General features: G+C 39.3%; 1 protein-coding gene across 1 annotated transcript in view; it reads left to right on the forward strand.

The window, feature by feature from the left end:
- The window catches only part of epas1b (endothelial PAS domain protein 1b), a 50,759-nt gene extending 31,954 nt beyond the window's left edge, over nt 1-18,805 (forward strand). The window contains exons 5-16 of the mRNA XM_079362629.1: nt 2,225-2,343; nt 3,213-3,415; nt 8,164-8,270; nt 11,091-11,238; nt 11,652-11,860; nt 12,188-12,426; nt 12,749-12,862; nt 13,406-13,944; nt 14,057-14,150; nt 16,424-16,517; nt 16,615-16,767; nt 17,120-18,805. Of these exons, the coding sequence (XP_079218755.1) occupies nt 2,225-2,343; nt 3,213-3,415; nt 8,164-8,270; nt 11,091-11,238; nt 11,652-11,860; nt 12,188-12,426; nt 12,749-12,862; nt 13,406-13,944; nt 14,057-14,150; nt 16,424-16,517; nt 16,615-16,767; nt 17,120-17,271 (2,171 nt within the window). The 3' untranslated portion in view covers nt 17,272-18,805. The remainder of the gene's footprint in view (nt 1-2,224; nt 2,344-3,212; nt 3,416-8,163; nt 8,271-11,090; nt 11,239-11,651; nt 11,861-12,187; nt 12,427-12,748; nt 12,863-13,405; nt 13,945-14,056; nt 14,151-16,423; nt 16,518-16,614; nt 16,768-17,119) is intronic.
- Nucleotides 18,806-20,249: the final 1,444 nt, after the last annotated feature.

Raw genomic sequence — 20,249 nt, forward strand, 5'->3', positions numbered from 1 at the left:
GTATGTAAAGGTCACAGTGTCATAATCTCTGAGCACCAATTAACCAAAAAGATAACGGTCCAAACCACGTTTAATTAAAATTTTTGGATATCATTTTCATGGAATTTTTTTCCGAGTAATGTCAAAATTTGTAGATGTGGTAGTTCACATCAATATAAGTAGGCAAAATTGAAATAAAAAGAAATGAAGTCATTGTGCAGTTCAAAGAAAAGAAATGGAAAAGGACCAGGGAATGAATGTTGTTGTAAAGCATTGTTTTAATCAGGTAAAAGTATAGTAGTAGAGTTCACTTCAGTTCATAAATAAAAATAAAGACATTAAACTGCTCTCTCCTCAGTGAAATCAAGTGAAAAAAGACGCACACACTCAGATTAAAAAAAACAACAAAAATAACGTGTTGGACATGGGGCCTTACCAGCTTTCCAAAGGCTACAATCTTTAGTACAATAACATAATGTACTTCTTTTTTTAAGTCATGAACCCTCTTTAAATCCTTGACCTAAATGCTGACTGTGTGCTGTTCACATTTGTGGGTTTCAATGCACAAAATAACGACTCATCAAAAGCTCCATGTTGTTTTTTTTGCGTTTATGTGCTTTTTCCAAATTGTTGCACAGATTTGCAACTAATGTTAAGTGTGTTATAAATGGATTATTCAATAGTATAATCTATGAAACATAGTGACACATAAAGTTATGTGTGTAATTTTGTATTGTTGACAATTTTCCGACATGGGTTTCGTACTTAGTATGCACGTGTCCACTTCGAGGAAAGGAACTTCATCGGGAAAGGGTCAGATATAGTTTTAAGTCCTCCAGCAGTTCAGCCCCCCTCCCTTCTCTATGTGATTCAGGACTAAATCCAAGGGAAAAGATGCAAAAAAAACAGCACATTTGGGTGTTACATAATGTTATCTATCTTATGAAAAAGTGTCCAGAACAAGCATGAGAACAGAAGGTCAGAGACCATATAGAGGACAACCTAAAGAGAGATTTGTGTGTGTGTGTGTGTGTGTGTGTGTGTGTGTGTGTGTGTGTGTGTGTGTGTGTGTGTGTGTGTGTGTGTGTGTGTGTGTGTGTGTGTGTGTGTGTGTGTGTGTGTGTGTGTGTGTGTGTGTGTGTGTGTGTGTGTGTGTGTGTGTGTGTGTGTGTGTGTGTGTGTGTGTGTGTGTGGAGCAGGAGGGAATGAGTTGATAAGCGTTAAGAGAGTGTGGACGAGAAGACAAGGAAAGTCTCTGAAAGAGACGAGCTGGACATTATCTGTTGCAGATAGGAAACATAGTACGTGACAGTATTTGTAGCACAAAAAAGTCACACATGCTGCAAAGAAAAGTAAATGAAAAGCTGCACACATGCTGCACATGCTAATTTGACTCTCAACCCTTTACTTTGAAAGAACAAATCAGTAAACGTATAACAGCACCAAAGTAGGTAACACAAAATCACTAAGCTATGGTGATAACTCTTATCAGCTGTTGCCACTAAAAACCCCAACAGCAAGTATCTTCTCTTGTATAGTCAATTTCACTTTAAAAGATCTCTTTGAAAACACAAACTTCTTCTTCTGTCAGGGTGACAGGAGATTTGTATTTCTTTTGTTTTAAGATAAAGACACACCGGTGAGTGGGCAGATTCACAAATGACACACTTCAGCTCTTTGCTCTATAGCACAGGCTGTGTGGCTGAACTCTAACCTTGTGGTGTAACAGCTTGGCTTGCAAATGAAAGTCTATAGTGTGGATGGAAGCTTAGTGAAATACATTTTTACTGTTGATTGTAAGACATAAACCAGTTGTAAAGGTTGTTATAGGTCACAAAGTGTCATGTGTCAAGTGTATCAATTAGAATTTAGTTTAGGATCAAACATCAGAGAAAAAAGTAGTTCCTTACTTTAACCATTTTCCACTGTCCTTTTTTATTTGTATTTAACCTCATTTAACGCATGGTTAACTAATGAGCAGCCCTACATACAAACGTCATATAACACATAAATGCAGTATTGGGGGGATATTTAAGATTTAAAGAGGGTTCAGGACTTTAAAAAAAGAAGAAAATTACGTTATTGTAAGAATGTAGCAGGTTTGTTTATTTGTGAATGTATTACCATTAAGCAGTAAATGTGTTGTCCATTGCATGCTCAGTTTCTGTTGCTGACTTAGTGTTGTGTTTTTGTGCCCCAGTAGTATCATTGGGTTGAATTCTCCCACTGACTGTTTGTGTTTCAGGCAGCAGCTTCAGTAAAAAAGGCAAAGAACTTAACACTGAACGAGATTTCTTCATGAGGATGAAGTGCACAGTGACCAACAGAGGACGCACCGTCAACCTCAAGTCAGCCAGCTGGAAGGTGAGAGAGAGAGACAGAGAGAGAGAGAGAGAGAGAGAGAGAGAGAGACAAAACCGTTAGATTCAGCATACAGGCATTACATCACTGGTTAAAATCCTTCAATTAGTTTTGGGGTAAATAATCCAATTTTTCCCAAATGTTGAATCTATTAAACAGACTGGATGATAACATATGGCATGTGCTGAAGTCTTGGTATGTGGTCCCCCCTTCTCATCAGAAAAAGCACAATATATGTTATTCACATCAGCTTGAACCATCGTAAAATCAAAGTGTTTGTTGGTTCTGTGCTTCCACTTGTCTTTAATTTTATTGTTGCCAGACCATTGAGAACTCATCAACTCCCACGCTTTGAATACAGACAGCAAGTAATCTTTGTCCCACACCAGATCAGAAACAGAAGTATTGTCAATTAAGTACCTACGTACCAGATCAAGTTTATGTTTATCAAAACGGCCTCCTATGGGATAACAATTATCGGTCCATGAAGCCAAAGACCTTAGAAAAAGCTCTACATAATAAAAGTCTATTTTGCTCAACAGGCTTATCAGGTAAAAGAGTTAAATTTCGATTGGCTGTTAACAAGGCTTTAATGGCTCTCCGTTCCTTTTTTTTTTTTTTTTGGCAAATAAAGTTCAGTTTTATGTGCATGTTAAAGTTTTACTGTTTTGATTCCCCATGATATAATTATATTTGATGTTTATTTTAGGTAAAGTAATTGAAAATGCTTTCAATATAACTGAAAAGATATTATAAGTTAAATTTTTGTCTTTAATTATTTTAGTCACCTTAACTCTTTAAATGTCAAGTATCTATTTCAAACAATCTCAATCTAATCGTACTGTCAAACCCTTGTCTCTGTTCCACTCTAGGTGCTGCATTGCACCGGACACCTCAAGGTGTACAACAGCTGCCCTCCACGAGGGCTGTGTGGCTTCAAAGAGCCTCCACTCACCTGTGCTGTCCTGATGTGCGAACCAATCCCACATCCATCCAACATCGACACACCGCTGGACAGCAAGACCTTCCTGAGCAGACACAGCATGGACATGAAGTTCACCTACTGTGACGAGAGGTAAGCTTAAACACAGATACAGGTCGGTATACATTATAAGCAGATGATTACAGACACTTATCAGGATAGCAGTGTTTGGACTTATTACTGTCTATCGCCTCCTCATGAAAACAGTAAGATGCATGTGTGACCTGAAACGTGGAAAAATAAAACTAGTATACAGTATGTGTTAAACTGATGACATGATGACACAAAAGTTTTGTTTCAATTATCCTAACTTTATTTATTTTTTAAACCATGATAAACAACTTTCCTCAATGTGAGCTGCAGCATTCATGTTCTTCACTTGTTTCTGTTATAGTTGAAGATTTATTCAGTAAATAGTCTTTTCTCTTTTTTACTGTAAAATGTATGTAATTTCAGTGCCTGAGATTATGTCCTAAAGTATTTTTTCTGTACTTTATTTACCTTGATAGTTTAATAGTGCAGAACAAATTGGCACTGTTTTTGCCAATGTCAAAAGACAGAAGAGTTTACCAGAACAGCAACATCATTTATGGGCCGCTGCCTGTTCAAACAACTCTTAGTACACAGAGAGTTTGTAAGGCACACACACGCGCACGTATTTACACGCTTCCACAAGACTTTTTGACTGATTACGTTGCTGACTGATTTGGTTTGACTTGGCAGAAGAGAACTATAAGCCAGAGATGAAACATTAATACTTTAATAAGATGCTCTCACGACAGTGTCAGACTGTGCCAACTGTTTCGTATCACAGATACTCATGTAGACAGACTTAAAAAACTAAATAAACACAGCCCAATGTTGAATAGATGTCACTTTAGACTGCTGACAGTTGACAGGAGACATGTCACTAGGACAACAGAGAGTAGCGTCCCGCTTGCAGGTTCTGTGCAAAGACGCACACTGTTTCGCAGACCTGTAATCTCACTAAGTTGCTCAAGCAGGACAAAGGTTAATGTTGGAGAAAAGTGAGCGTGTGTTTTGTTTGTTTAACACTGAGCTGCCTGTGCGTCACCATGCTACAAACAAGGACAAACTTTCTGTTCCCTTTGCTTGGTGTCATTTACTAGCTGCCCAAATCTTCTCACTAATTACACAAATGAGTATTCGCTAGGTGGGTCGCCCTCCTAGCTCAGCAGGGACTTACTGTAGACTCATTAGGGAAGGGACAAAATGTTTCTTTTTCTGCTTGTTTCTGGCACTTAGGGAGTTTGTGGAAAAGAAAGCACAAAGAAGAAAAAGAAAAGAAAGGGAGGAGCAACAAAGCTCTTCAAACTTCTTAGAATTACACAACAGCTCGAAATATCCAGTTTGTTCATGATATGACATGATTGACATGACAGGATGTCCTCATCAGCTTTTGTATTTCTAGATCAAAGTTGTATGTGCTTGAAACTAAAGAGTTTTATGAAGGTGACTGCATTCAACCTGGCATATATCTAAGTTAAACAATAAAATAAATGAACACTCTCACACCAAGTTTTCTGTATTCAGAGTGTTAAGGCTTTGGCAGTGCCCCGGCTCAAATCCTGTATCAGCTTGGCCTTTTGCCTTGTTCATGAATGTTTGCAAGTGACACACCTTTATAAAATCTGAAGCAAAGGAAAGGATCAGATTAGTCTCAGACTCAGTTCATACAGAAGATAGGCCTCATTCAGCAACCATTCTACTGAATACATTTGTTCTTAAATCATGCTTTTTCAAGCAGATTCTGGGATTCACCAACGTTTTCTTATGTCTGATTTGTTCTGAGGAACTTTATGAACACTCAAGAGCACATGTACTGTAAGTACTGACCGACTCGGACACAATGACTGGTTATAGCAATTAATATAAATCTACAGTTGTTTCATGTTACAGGGTTGACAATACAGTATTTGGTTTAATGAATAATTTGGAAGATCGTACAAATCATCATGGTCTTTTAGAATGAAATGCTACACATGAGACTTCAGTTCACATTAGTTATGTTTATTACATCCCAACCTGACACTGCTGGATTAAACTCTTTGTTTTCTGTTGACCTCCTGCAGTACAGTAGTACAACCTTATTTTTTGAATTTTTTTGCTCACCTCCTAAAGTTACATTTTCCGCCATTTTCCACCCATCACCACTTTTTTTTTCTTATTTAGTCCACTTTGCTTGAGGATGTGCCATTCCGCTCATCTCCTCTCTTTAATTTTCTCGGCCCCTCCCTTCCTCTCTTGCTCGTCTTTGAGCCTGCATCTGTCAGTGTTATGTAATCTGAGGACAGGAGTCTTTTCTGCACCAGCAGACCTTCCACTCTTCTCTTCTCCGAGTTTTCCCAATCTCTCTCACAACAAACCCGAATCAAACTTTATCCTTCACTGATTTGTAATCCTCATCCTACTTTGACGTTGTAAATTATTATTTGTCTGTATGATTCAAAAACATTTCCAGTAATTCTAATCTGAGGATTCGCTGGTCATTTCAGGAAAGACGACGAGTAGAACTGGAAAATGTATTTTGTTTTGTTGTCATGTATATGAGATTTAAGTTTGTGTGTCTTTTAGAGCTGAAACGATTCCTCGAATAACTCGAATAATTCGATTACAAAAATTCATCGAGGAATTTTCGCTGCCTCAAGGCTTCGTTAAGTTTTTTTTTTTTTTTTTGCGTCATCAAAACTTTGCTATGAGTATAAAATACGTTTAATGTAGCTGCAGCTACCTGCTCCTCTCTCTGCTGCACTCTATGACACAGACACTTCAGCGCTAACACACGCACACACGAGCGCGGCGCGCCCCTTTTAACTTTTAGTCAACACACAGTTGATCCGTGATCCATACAGCCAGTCGGGAACACGTGATCCGGTCAAACGGTCAACTTTTCTCCGTTCAGAGATACGCACACTTCTAATAATATACAGACTGATTATATTAAATCTCTAATGTCGTCAAAGCTAAATCAAGAGAGAAGTTGCTTGTGGAATAATAATTTAGCAAATATATATTTAAAGTTTCTCAATCTCCTGATCTGACATAATGATTGATTCTTTGATTGATTCAACAGAACATAATGCTTTCTCAATTAAATGTACTGTAACAGATGTGTAGGCTACACAATACACTATTTGTTATTTCAGCCATTAAGACGTGTTTGGCTTGTATTTTTAATTTATCTGCCGCCTTGACCAGTGAATCCAAAAGTTTATTTGGGACCCTGTCAGTAATATGGTGAGTGTCAGCAGTTGTAGAGCAGAGGTGGTTGGTTGTAACTATGGTTGTAACAAGCAGGCGTTACCATGGTAGCTGCAAAGAAGCAGGTTTGTAGGGACGACCCGAGACGAGTTAAACCTTAATTAAGCAAAAGTATGATTTATTCGATTACTCGATTTATCAATCGGAATATTCGATAGAATACTCGAGTACTAAAATATTCGATAGCTGCAGCTCTAGTGTCTTTATAAACCTTGAAAATTAAACTCAGTGCGAGGGCAGCAAGTTTAAACATCAAAAGTGAAAAATATTGAATGGGTGAGTTTTTATTTTAGGTAAAGTAAGCTAAAATCAATATTGAGAAAGTTAAAAGACCTACGAAATCAATGGAGAGATAAAGTAAAAGGGATTACCTGCACGCTGCAGAAACAGATATTTGAAAATGCTGTGTCACTTGGCAGAAAAATCAGCAAAGACATAAGGGACATGGGTCACAGAATCAATGAAGATTAAAAGTTCCTCACAGAAGCTTCATGCAGGGTTGAGAAATAAATATCAGCCTGTGTGAAATAAAACATTAGAATTTTTAAAAACCTTCATTTAACTTGACATTTTTTTGTAATGGACTGTATCCTTCCTGATCTATTCAACAATCACTAAACAACTATATTTGAACCTAATATAAAACGTTTAAAAGGTAGTAATGATATTTAAAATCAGTTTCTCAGTTTAGTAAAATCATATTATCAAGTTTAAATCTAAAAGTCAAATACCATCACAAACTGCTTCTTGTTCTTACGATAGATTTTTTTCTTGAACGTTCCTCCTACCAGACTGAATGTCTGGAGGAGGCCATATTAATCTACTCAAAGCATGATGAATTGTGTGCATTCTTTGTCCCAGTTTACCCTCTGCGGTCTCCTTAAAGCCACCAAACTGTGTGTTCACGGGGTCATTTCCTGTTGTTGGCTCAAAGTATGTTCTCACAGAGCACTTTGTTGGGAAGAGGATCTCCATTAAATCCAAATAAATGAGTGAATAAACTGCCTGTTTAAGTGCTGTTTATAGGCCCAAAAACTATACTGTGATCTGTTCTCTATGCTAAAGTAAATTCTTCCTTTAATTAATTCATGTAATGTTTAAGATTTTCATGCAACCTTAGTGCCTCTTGTTTTTGGTTACTACATTACTGCTTCTAGTTGTTTGCATCCAAAACTAGTGGATAGTTGGATATTTACTGGGAACGATAAGCTGGAGAGAAATGAACGGAAAGAAGTGAGTTTTTCTTTTTTAAGTAGAAAGCTCAAAGTCAGCGAAAGTGCTCAGAAATAAAGTGCTCGTGATGAGTGCGACAGAGAGAGATAAGCTGTTCTCAGAAACACAGGGAGTTAGCAGAAAGAGAGAGATAGAGTGTGAACAATTCGTATTTTTGGATGACTCTCAAACCTTTGATTTACAAATCATGTGTGAAGCCTTTTGAGGTGAAGAAGTAAAGGACAGAACGCAGGATTTGTCTTAATGATTACATTTACGAAGCAGCAACGATTGAATTGATTAACATTAATTTCTTTAAATTTCATGTAAATATGCGTGTGTTGCAGGGTTACAGAGTTGATGGGTTACACTCCTGAGGATCTGCTGGGTCGTTCGGTCTACGACTTTTACCACGCCATCGACTCTGACAGCGTCACCAAGAGCCACCACAACTGTAAGTAAACGATAAACATTCTTGAGGCAGTCTATCAATACGGATTGTGATCATATAGTTATTTGCTTAAAGAAAATAGGCCCCTGTGTCCTTTCAAGCGGAGATGATAGAACCAACCACAGCTCTTTCATCTTTCTTAGTTGAAGTTTGCATCATAAGGAATCTACTGCCGAAGAATATCATCCTAACTATGTGCTGACTGTAGCCACCTGAAACTACGAACCATTGTGCTATTTTTTACTTTCGTAACAGCAAATCTACAAATCTGCAATTCTCTTAACGGATGCTTTGGTCCAAGGCGATGTACATCAAAGAGTATGAGAGATACAACACAAGCAAAGATCTAGAAAGAAAGGAAACAGCCTGTAGATTCTTCCATAAACCTGGTAAAGGAGAGTGATGTTGGCTGAGAAGTGAAACCTCCGACATAGATGCATTTAAATTCTAAAAAAGCTTCAATGAGGTTTGGAAAAATAATTTAAAGAACATTGAAAATTCAATTCAGTTTCATATTTTTCCCCTTCTCTGATGAAGTTGCTGTGATGACCCCTCCCTCCCCCACCTCTGATGAAGTTGCTGTGGAGGGTTCGTCACAGCAACTTCATCAGAGATGGGGAAAAATACGATTTATGTAAACATTGCGATTCTTGACTTTGAAATAGGTTCACAATTTCTAAAAAAAATGATTTTTGTGGCTAATCAGTCACTCTCTGCTAAGTGTTAAGGCTAGCTCTGTAACTCAGTAGAATGCCAAATGGAGCAGCAAGAAATTCATCCAGTCTGACAGATGATCTGATGTATGAATTCAAAAATAGACCTTGAATCATCAATCCAGAATCGTTTTGAATCAACAGTAGATTTTCAATCGAATGGTGTAAGATTCCCCGCCCTAACCTTCATATCCTCTTCCTTACGCTATTTTCTTCTTCTTTCTGTAAAAGGCAGGCATGTTTCATTTGTTAGAAAAGCAAAATGTCCTTGTTTTTTCACCCCAAAGACAAAAAACTTTGAACAGAAATTATAATAATAATAATACTTGCAGTAAAGCAGGGTAGGTATCCTCTAAAACACATAAATATGTACTCAAAAACACAAGGATGGCACAACAGACACTGGTTTATAGAACAACCAGTGAATTGACAGAAACAGATAAATGTGGTTAGTTCTGTGATGTGAAGTCAAAGAAATCAAATACAGTGACACACTGAGAACTAGTGCAGATGTTATGTCCCGGAGAAATAAAGTCAGAGTGTCAGATTATTAAACAACCTGATGGCCTTATTCCTTTTGTATTATCTTCCGACAAATTCTCATTTCTTCTCCTTATATAACTATTGGAAAACTCAGTAAATTCAGGTATATTTGCCACTTCCTATGTATGTTTCAGAGTCTGTGTGTTGAATGTGCAAAGAGCATGAGCGCAGTATTAAGATGTCTTTATTACATCAAGAAACGCAACTGATGGTCTGCACATACACAGACAGGAGACCAGGTGGCATCTATTACAATCTAATGAGTTAGAGTGTGTGTGCATTATGTGCGTGCATGAGTGAAGTGTCATGGCTTTTCTCTTCCAACAGTATTAGTCATAAGAAGCTTTGAGCAGCAGCAACAGAGTAAAAGGGAAAGTAATTTTGTTTCCTGAGCCAGAACATTTCTGGTTCAGGAAAATAATGACACTAATTTCCATGTGCATACTTGTCTTGCATGCATGTGTACATGTGTGCAAACTGCAAAAACATAAAATAGCCATTGCTCTTATTTTAAGGGCTAGAAAAGATTTGGAGGGAGTTATATGCAGAAAGTATGTTTTTATGATTAGACAGGGCATTTATGACCTACAACTAAAAGAGACAAACTACATAAAAATATGTGTATGTATGTATATGTATATATATATATATATATATATATATATACGTACATATATGGGGGTATGTTTTGTGTTTTATGTGACTATCCTACGGTCCCCAATAGTTTGCATGAAAAGCCCTCTATCCATCTCTCTTCATCTATATCGCCTGACTCTCACGACCTGCCGATCAGCACACGCTAACAGCGCCGTCTACTACATGCAACGCTGTACTGAGCCTATTCTAAACACACACGCACGCACACACAAACACGCAGTCACTGGCCTTATGTACTCTCTCTGACCACAGTCCTGGTTCTTTCCCACGCCAGAGCTGAACTTTGGACTGAAGCCAGAACATCTCTGTCTCAGCTAAAAACTCAAACATTCCAGTTTCCTCTCATAACTAATGTTTTGTTGACTTTAAAGCCTTGCACAAAATAGATACATTGATATTTAACAAATTGCTGTGCGCTCAAAAAAAGCACACTAAAGAGGAGTAAACCACACCACAAAATACTGTGTTAACAGTTGGAACAAGAGATGAGACAACTTGCTGTTCTTACTGTGACGTTGAACCGTCATCACAGTCAAACGAAATATAATCATGACAAGCCTTTTCGTCCGTAAAAAAAGAAAACAGTACATAACACAAAGCTTGTTCCCTCTTCCCTCTTTCTCTCCCTCTTCTTGTTTCTCTGTTTCTGTTAGCTATAGCTGGTTTTCAATAGTTTGTTCAAATCTGGTGTTATGAAGCTTTCATCTGCTCTGTACAAAAAGAGAAATTAATGTTCTGTCTTATCTATCTAAGAAATGTATTCTCATACTCAGTGTCAATACCTTGACTTTTATTGATCTGTTGCAGACAAGTATGGTGTAAATATTTGTCAATTAGTGTAACTATAGTAAAGTGGCTTTTTTAAATAAAATAAAAATCTCTGTCTCTCCCTCTCTCTCTGTCTTTGCAGTGTGTACCAAGGGTCAAGCAGTGAGCGGTCAGTATCGAATGCTGGCTAAGAATGGAGGCTACGTTTGGGTCGAGACCCAAGGAACTGTGATTTACAACAGCCGCAATTCCCAGCCCCAGTGCATTGTGTGCGTAAACTACGTCCTCAGGTAGGTGAACACAGGTCATGCAGAATAACTTTAAAACTCAATGTAGTTTCAAAATAAGGTAAAGTTTGCACTGCATGTGTTTAAATGGCTAAGTCACCTAAAACAGTTGAGAATACAAATCAAAAGTAAACCCAAAAACAAGGACTTTTTAGGTCATCATATGACTCTGATCCTTGCGATGAAAATGCTCAAAGAATCCTCCAGAGGTGTCTCATTCCTGTGGAAAATTCCTTCAGGAAAGAGACACGCATTTTTATTTTATTTTTACCCTACCTGCTTAAACACCTTTGCCTTTCAAAAACATGGTTTCCGATCCTTTTAAAAACATTGTAGTTGTTCTTTAAGTGATCTCTGCTCTTGGTCTCCACACATAACATATCTTTCTCAACCCTATTCCTCCTCGGCTCCTGCAGTGACATTGAGGACAAGTCAATGATTTTCTCCTTGGAGCAGACTGAGTCCCTGTTTAAGCCACGCCACATGACCAGCTTCTTCTCTGCTGGAGGTGCTGGTGCAACAGCAGAGCCAAGAGACACCCTCTTCACCAAACTTAAAGAGGAGCCAGAGGACCTGGCACAGCTGGCTCCAACACCCGGTGACACAATCGTTGCCCTCGACTTTTGTTAGTACTGACCCCTTAAGTTTGTGTCATTAAGTCAATAAAAATGTACAATGATGCATCCTGAAAAAATTACTTTTAGTGCATTTAATACATGGTGAACCGCCAAAAAATAATTTCAGTGGTAAAAAATCCTCCTCTTTACATTGTGTTTTAGCCATTTCTTTTACCAGTCAATATCTGGTTTATAAAGCAGAAGAAGAATCACATTTTTTTAGGGCTACCCACTGGTGAACACCACTATGTATAAGGTTTCATGGTTGGACATTTTTAGGACACCAACACCTCACGTTCTCTTCACTCACTCTATGTCCTGCTTCTTTCTTGCAGGTGGCACTCCGTTTGAGGAGCCCCAGCAGCCAGCAGGCTACATCCCAGTGTCCACATCAGCTATGCCTCCTCTTGGACCTCGGTCATGGGCCAGCGAAAGACACCAGCCTTCCTCTCCTGTTTCATGCCAAACCCCTGTTCAGGTTCAAAGAGACATGGCTAACATGGCCAATGCATTCACTGTGCAGCAGAATCCATCACCTGGCAGCACTCCCCCAAGCCTCAGCAGTTGCTCTACGGTGAGAACGTGAAAAACCTGAACAGTCAATTAAATTAAGTAATTATTTAGTGGGTAATCAACTGGCTGTGTTTGTTTCATTTTGTTCTTTCTGTGTTCTGTGAAGCCTGTGGGGGGGGGGGGGCTAATGGTCGCTAAATGTTTGTGAGAATAACGGGGGTGGATATTTGGACGGAACACTCGCTCATTGAATAGTGCCTTTGTCAAAACTCATGTCTCACCATTTGTTTCCATCTCTGTATCTTATTCTCCGCTTTTCATTCTTCTGTTCTGCCTTCCATCATTCCTTTTTTTGTCTGCCCCCCTCTGTTTCCAACCTGCAGCCTAGCAGCCCGGGCGATTTCTACAGCTCAGCAGAGAGTGACCTGAAGGTGGAGCTGACAGAGAAACTATTTGCATTGGACACAGAGTGCAACGGCAGCTCTGCAAACAATGAGGTGTCTTTTTCTTCAAAGCATGATTACGCTGATTATGTCTTATTGTACCATGGACCATTTTATTTGCATTTTACTGGCATTACAGATTCTGATTCTTTATTGCCCTGCAAGAGGAAATTGGTATTGTAGCAGGGGCACACAGAAGACAAGGAACACATAGACAGCATCACCGTAGAAACAAAATAAGATATTAGGCAGCACAACAAGACATAAAACCAAACAAGCCATTGTAATAAGATCAGTCAAGAGCACAAACCAAAATCGGAAATCCTTCCAAGTTATTAAACTGCAAAGTGTGGGTGTGCAATTTGAAATTCAAGTACAAAAGAGCAATACATGGGTAACTGTTGTTTAACATGTTAATTGCACTAGGTATGAAATGACTTAATTAAGAGTCTCTGTGGGGTACAAACAGTTTCAGATAAATGTCTAAATTTGTTTTACTATACAGAGCAGATATATAACTGAGCAGATTTGTATATATACCAGTAACATTTGAATCTGCTACCATTTTAACACCTGTATAACTCTCTCTATTCCCAGAGGGACTTGAGTGACCTAGATCTTGAGACTTTAGCTCCATACATCCCAATGGACGGTGAGGACTTCCAGTTGAATCCCATCATCCCAGAGTCAGAGCCCCTCGAGGGGGGTGCTGCAGGATCCATGGGAAGCAACAACAGCTTGCCTCAAACACTCAAGGGCAACCATCAGAGCTTCAGCAGCATAGCCAGCCTCTTCCAGCCCCTGTCCTCCCCTCCTCGTGCCCAAGGTCACTATCAGCATCAGCCTGCTGCGCTCTGGACCTCAGAGGAGAAGAGGGACTCCAGCCAGGGAACCTTAGACCCCCGCATAGGGTCTTACATGATGGGGAACATGCAGCATCCCCCATACCAGGCACCAGCCAGCACCCCTCTGTCCTCCATGGGAGGCAGGCAGAACCTGCAGTGGCCACCAGACCCCTTGTTAACATACCAACAACAACAATCACGAACCAATAAGGGCTACCGGATGGAGCCTTTGTCAGGAGAGGAGCGATCATCCTGCCAACAGAACATACCACACATGATGCAGAAACAGAGGTGATGTAGCACAGTTTGTGCATTTTAAGCATTAAACCAAGACCATGCGGATACCTAGATATTATTTAAATGCAAAATGTGTAGTAATGTATATTCATGTGTCTATGTTCAGGTCCATTGACAACTTTATACAAGCCTACAAAGACATGAGTCCAGCTAGAGTGGCCATGGCCAACAGTATCAAGCGCTCCTTCACCCAGGCTGTGGTGAGTTTCTGCAGTAAATTACAATCTGAATCAAGAATCCCGAATGTGGGTGTTTTGAAAGCTTCCAGTAGGTGGCTCGAGCTCTTTTTTGTGTGTGTTACTGTGTAAAATGGGTGTTTTAAATGGTTAAGTGTGGCTCCAACACCATAATAGCTTGATACTAGGGCTGGGTGATTTAATTTCAAATCAATATCACGATTAATTGAACATTTTACATTGATTACAATTGATGAACAATTATTTTGTTTTTGTTAATATGCCCCACTATTAAAGCTGAGATATTGTTTTTCTCATGAAATAGTGCATATCTAAATATGTTGTGCTTATTTATTGAATATTTTGAACTAAAATCAAAACATTGCTTGAAATGAAAATGATACAGTTTAGTTTTAAAGTACAAATTAATTCTCTAAAATAGTACAATATAAACAACTTGGATTACTTGTTTATTGTTTTTCCGCAGTTTTTAAATTTGACTTCTTTTTGTTCGGTGTTGTCTTCCCCAAGACAAAATGTGTCCACATAAGAGACATCGCTTCACTGTTGCGGATTGGACGTGTCGTCCTGTGACTCTGTCCTGAAAATAACTGAAATAATTGTCATGGGCAATTGATTAGTTGTTCCGAATGTCGATTTCTATTCATTTTCGATTGTTTTCCCAGCCCTACTAGACACACAGTAACACAAACACTAACCTATTGAGTACTGAGAAGTATCAGACAGAAAAAAAACATTGTGCAGCTATACGGGCACCATTGAAATACAAACTTCCAAAACAGATCAAACCTATGAATCACTGCCTATTTTTAAAAGAAGACGGACAGTAGTTATTGACTATCTTGCTTCAGACTTATATCTCAATGGTTAATTTCTATTTAAATAAGTACTGTGATTTCCACCATTGCCACTTATTTTTACTTGAAAAGTGTGTATGTGCAACTCCCACCTCCGGGCAAGCTTCTCACAGATCCCATCTGTGGAGACATTGAGTCTGAGTAGACCATGTTCTCCACCTCCATTGTCAAAGCAGCTGCTCTGAGCTGTGGTTGCAGGATCTCTGGTGCCTTTCGTGGCAGCAATCCCCGAACCTGGTGGTGGACATCTGAAGAAAGGGAGGTCGTCAAGCTGAAGACGGAGTCCTATCGGGTGTTGCAAATGCATAGGAGTCCTGAGGCAGCTTATGGGTACCAGCAGGCCAGGCGTTCCTCAGTCCGGGCTGTTGTGGAGGCAAAAACTTGGGCCTGGGAGGAGTTCGGGGAGGCCATTGAGGAGCACTTTAGGATGGCCTCGAGAAAATTCTGGCAAACCCTCCGTCGCCTCAGGAGGGGGCAGCAGTGTTTCACCAAAACTGTTTACAGTGGAGGTGGAGAGCTGCTAACCTCAACTGGGGATGTAGTCCGTCTGTGGAAGGGATCGATTGAGGATCTCCACAATCCTGTCGTCATGTCTTCCACTGAGGAAGCAGAGGTTGAGTTCTCAGAGGTAGACTCGTCCACTCGTTCGCTAAGGTGGTCTGATCCCTGTATGACCGGAACAGGAGTCTGGTTCGCATTGCCGACAGTAAGTCGGACCTGTTCCCGGTGCGCGTTGGCCTCCAGATGGGCTGCCCTTTGTCACCGGTTCTGTTCATAACTTTTATGGACACAATTTCTAGGTGCAGCCAGGGGCTGGGGCAGGTCCGGTTTGGGGACCACAGGATCTCGGCTCTGCTTTTTGCAGATGATGTGGTCCTATTGGCTCCATCGAACCTGGACCTCCAGCACGCATTGGTGCAGTTCACTGCCGAGTGTGAAGTGACTGGGATGAGGATCAGCACCTCTAAATCTGAGTCTGGGCGTCTCTGCTTAGACTGCAGCCCCCACAACCTGTTTTGTAGCTGTTTGCAAAGTGGCATAAGGTCCGCCTCAGCTCTGTGTTTTTGCGTGTTGCTGGATTGATCAAAAGTTAGGTGATAGCATTTTAAACAAATCAATTACCACCAATGGTTGATGTCACAGAAACTTCATATTTAAAAAAAAAACTGTTTGGATAAAATGGGCATTTCAGTCATCTCATGAAAAACAGTAATTGATCAAATAATAACATCAATAATGTAATGAATGAATGTAGCTTAGCTTTAGCTTGTTTGTAATAAGCGGCTTAATAATAGACAAGTAACAGAGAACATTCTACTTGATCTGATTATGGTGAAAGACAAAGCAGGGTCTTTGTTCTCAGGGTCTTTTGTTATTAGAAAAAGCAGCACATTAAGAAGCTGTTTGTTTGTGTTCCAGGGTGAAAATAAACCATCAGACATCATGTGGAAAAAGATGAGGAGTGACAGTTTTGGCAGCATGGATCGCTCCCTCAGTGCAGGATCACTGGCAGGTACGAGCTCCCACTTTGTGTTACAGTGTTTGCAACATGTCTTACGTTTCCTTCTGTTCCACCCAGCAACTATTTGTATGCTTTTAATCCATCTTAGATTCAAGTGTGGGGAGGATGATGCCTGGCAGTATGTCTTCATGTCTGCAGCAACACAGGAAGTCTCAGTATCCAGGAGCTTGGACAGGTGGTGCAAATGAGAAACACTTTCCCCAAAAGAGCTGCAACTATTCCCAGTATAACAAGACTGAGGGTGAGTTCAACCACCTTCAATCTGATTCATTAAACAAAAGGTTTATTTTACATCTTTTGGTTTTTACCCTTTCAGTGCTGGGGTGGTATTATCTTTGTATAACTAAATTTATACATTTATATATTTGAAAGAGTCTCTTTATCAAGTAATTTCAGTCCTTTAGTAATTTCAATCAGATGTTCAGTGACTTAAAGTTCAAATCACCTACTTTAATATCTGGCAGAATATTTCACTTCACAAACATGTTTGATATGCTACTGATTGTTACTGATACGTACCTGTCCAGCTGGAAGGAATCCTCGACATATTTGTTTAATTTTTCTACTTTTCTTCTATTTCTGCAATTTTCCAGGTGTTGCCAGTTGTTTACTGGGCACTTCCTTTGAGTCCTCCTACCTGCCAGAGTTGACCCGTTACGACTGCGAGGTCAACGTTCCTCTGCAGGGGACCCTGCACCTCCTCCAGGGTTGTGACTTGCTGAGAGCTCTGGACCAGGCCACCTAGAGCCCCCATTCCGTAACTCGTCTGCAGCCCCAGACTTAAACCTTTCTTTGCATTAATACCTCTGGGCCCTCTGAGCGCCATGAAGCTAAGCGCCTATAGGGAATGGTATTCATAACCACATCCTGTCTTACTTAGCTTATTTGCATCCGACCCACAGTCTGGTTCCTGTTTCTTCATAGCTTTGCACATAGACCATCTACACAAGCTTATCTGGGTTAAGCCACTTACACCCCTCATTACTAAAGCTTTGGACACCAATCAGAGACAGGTTGAGTGTACAACAACAAGTATACAAAAGTTGCCTACATTGAAAATAAAATATTGGTTACTAAGTGTACAAGATCAACACAGTTACAAATATCGATGTGAAAAATGTTGCAACAATACAAAAGCTTCATTTGGTTTGAAGGGGTAACATTGCAGGAAATTCAAACACATAACTTGCCTTAAAGTCATGCTCGCACGTCTGCAGCCGTGCCTGTAGAAGCTACATTCAGGCGGTTACTGATAAGTTTGAATACAAGCTTCAACCAAGTCTTACCCCAGACCTAGTCGAGGTCAGAGACCCACACCCTGATATGTCCTCCATGCAGCTCAGTCCCCTGCCCAACATACCTTTTCTTTATCAGCTAATCTGTTTAGCTCTGAAGAGAAGGTACTATACTACCTATTAACAAACTGTGGTTTACTTTGTGGTCAGCAGTTAGGCCCAGTCTCCTTTTCTAATTTCAGCTGTAGCTTTGAGGAACAGTTGGGTATCATAAACTGGTTCTGAATTTAAATCATATTTGAAAATAAAAAAAATCATTAAAACATGAATTCTGCTTATGTTTTTCCCTTCCAAAAGATGATTTTTTAAATCACTGCCATGCTATAATTTAAGATAGTGCCAAAAATAAGATTCCAGGTATTGATAATTAGTGTAGATTTGGTCTAGTACAGTGTGAGGCTGAAAGCATTAGTTAATGTATTGGATAATGCTCACCTTAAGTTAAGAATTGCTTACCCTTTTTTTCTTTTATTTGCATATTTTGGTTTTATTTAATTCTCCTACAAAAGCTAAGAACCAAAACTGAATGACAATGGCACAATCAGGACCGAAATGATACCCAACTCTGCTCAGGCCTTTAATAAAGACCGACACTCATATATGCAGACAAGCCGTTGGCCTTCCTCTTCTCACCTGAGTCACTTTATCATAATCACTGCTGTGTTTAAGTAACAGCAGAGTGCAGTGTCTTCATTGAGTGAGATTCTGATTCTCAGAACTTTCACAGTTTGTGTCATCTTTAATGATAACTACATTATGATGTTTTGTTCAGTTATTAAACATTTTAATAGTTTCATGTCATTAAATTGAAACAGTGTAGCTTTTATTTGATAGTTATTTAATCTAAGGTGACCAGACACTTTACCTTATCAATACTGCTTTGTTTCTCCTCTTTGGCTTTTTTTATGTTTTTACTCCACCTACCAGATTCTTATTTTTCTTGTCTGACTCACAGGCACACTAATAAATATATAATGCAATACATGTAGCTTAAATGTTTGGGGGTTTTTATATTTTCTTCTTAAATCTGTCAGTCATGTAAGTAGCTTGTGTAACTACAGGGTTCTTTCTTAACGTGCAATTATCTTGTTGAGCTTAAGCCTCTTTAGTCGGCAGCAAAGCCAGCTGTGTTCACTAAATTCATAGTTTGTACATAGAATCTGACTTGCACACACTAAAAGAGTTTTGATTTTTTTAGACCCACAAAGACACTTCTCAGAGTCCAGTAAAGCAGTGGTGTGAAAGGACCATATGAGGGACAGGGGTAAGAGGGGGAATGGGGGCACCAATCCTTCAAGTCAATTTCTTTTTTAAGTACAACTGCAGAGTTAGAAGGTAGAATATGCACTTAAAAAAATGTATATGCATGGTAATGCTGTTTAATTGAATTTATTGCAATACTGGAAGGCAGGCACTTACTGTACATACAAACAAAAAATCCTGTAACCCAGAATGAGCTATAAAATAGTTATTTTGCTGCATACTCCTGTACCAACCAATGAATTATTGCCCTGAACAGGTGTCACTATAAGGCAACATGTCCTCACACCTGTCATCTTAGTAGACTGTCAATTATTAACATGTGGTTAACATTGTGGAATTATCACAGTAAGGGTTAAGACAACCAAATCACGTGGAGAAGTTTAGGGTTTAGATAATATTTTGCTGATAAGGTTGTCAGTGTCCAGAGTGCCACTGGAGTAGTTAGCATTTGTGCTCATCAATAACAAACAATAGGACATTTCAAATAACTTTGATTTGGCTTGTATAACTAAATAAAGATTTCTTGAACCCCCCCCCCCCCCCCCCACACACACACACACACACACACACACACACACACACTGTACCCCTTTTGCGTCCACTTCACACCACTGCACAAATTGGGCAGTGTAAGGTCACATGACAGCAGAGAAGTGCATGATCACTTTCTCTCTCTCATTATTAGATGTATATAGCAGCATTAGCGTAAACTTTGGTTTGAGTGCAGCACAGACTTGAATGTGGAGTGTTTGTATAATTTTTAAGGATTAGGACAAGGCCAGTTTTTCTTGCAATTGGATACGCTGTGGCTGCCATTATAAAAAAGCTTTCAGGAGAGTGTTTTTAGTAATTTTAATGGCAATGGATTAAGGCTAAGGTTCGATTATTATTCAAACTACAAACTAATTTTCAACGAAATAATGTCAGTAATATAATCAACAGTTTGCTCTTTAGTGAAAACACTGTTTCCCTCTTCTATCCTGTGCTCAAAGTGTTTTTCTTTTCTTTTTTTTATTCTCATTTTTTGAGGTTAATGTCATTGTATGGACCACTTTTCGGTATCAGTGATAGAGCTTTGTACACATAAGTTACGTATTTAAAAGAAGACAAAACTAATGTTTTAGATAATGTTTTGAGTGTTCATGTGTACTGGTACTTTGACCAT

This window comes from Symphodus melops (assembly GCF_947650265.1).
Source record: "Symphodus melops genome assembly, chromosome: 15".
NCBI lineage: Eukaryota > Metazoa > Chordata > Actinopteri > Labriformes > Labridae > Symphodus > Symphodus melops.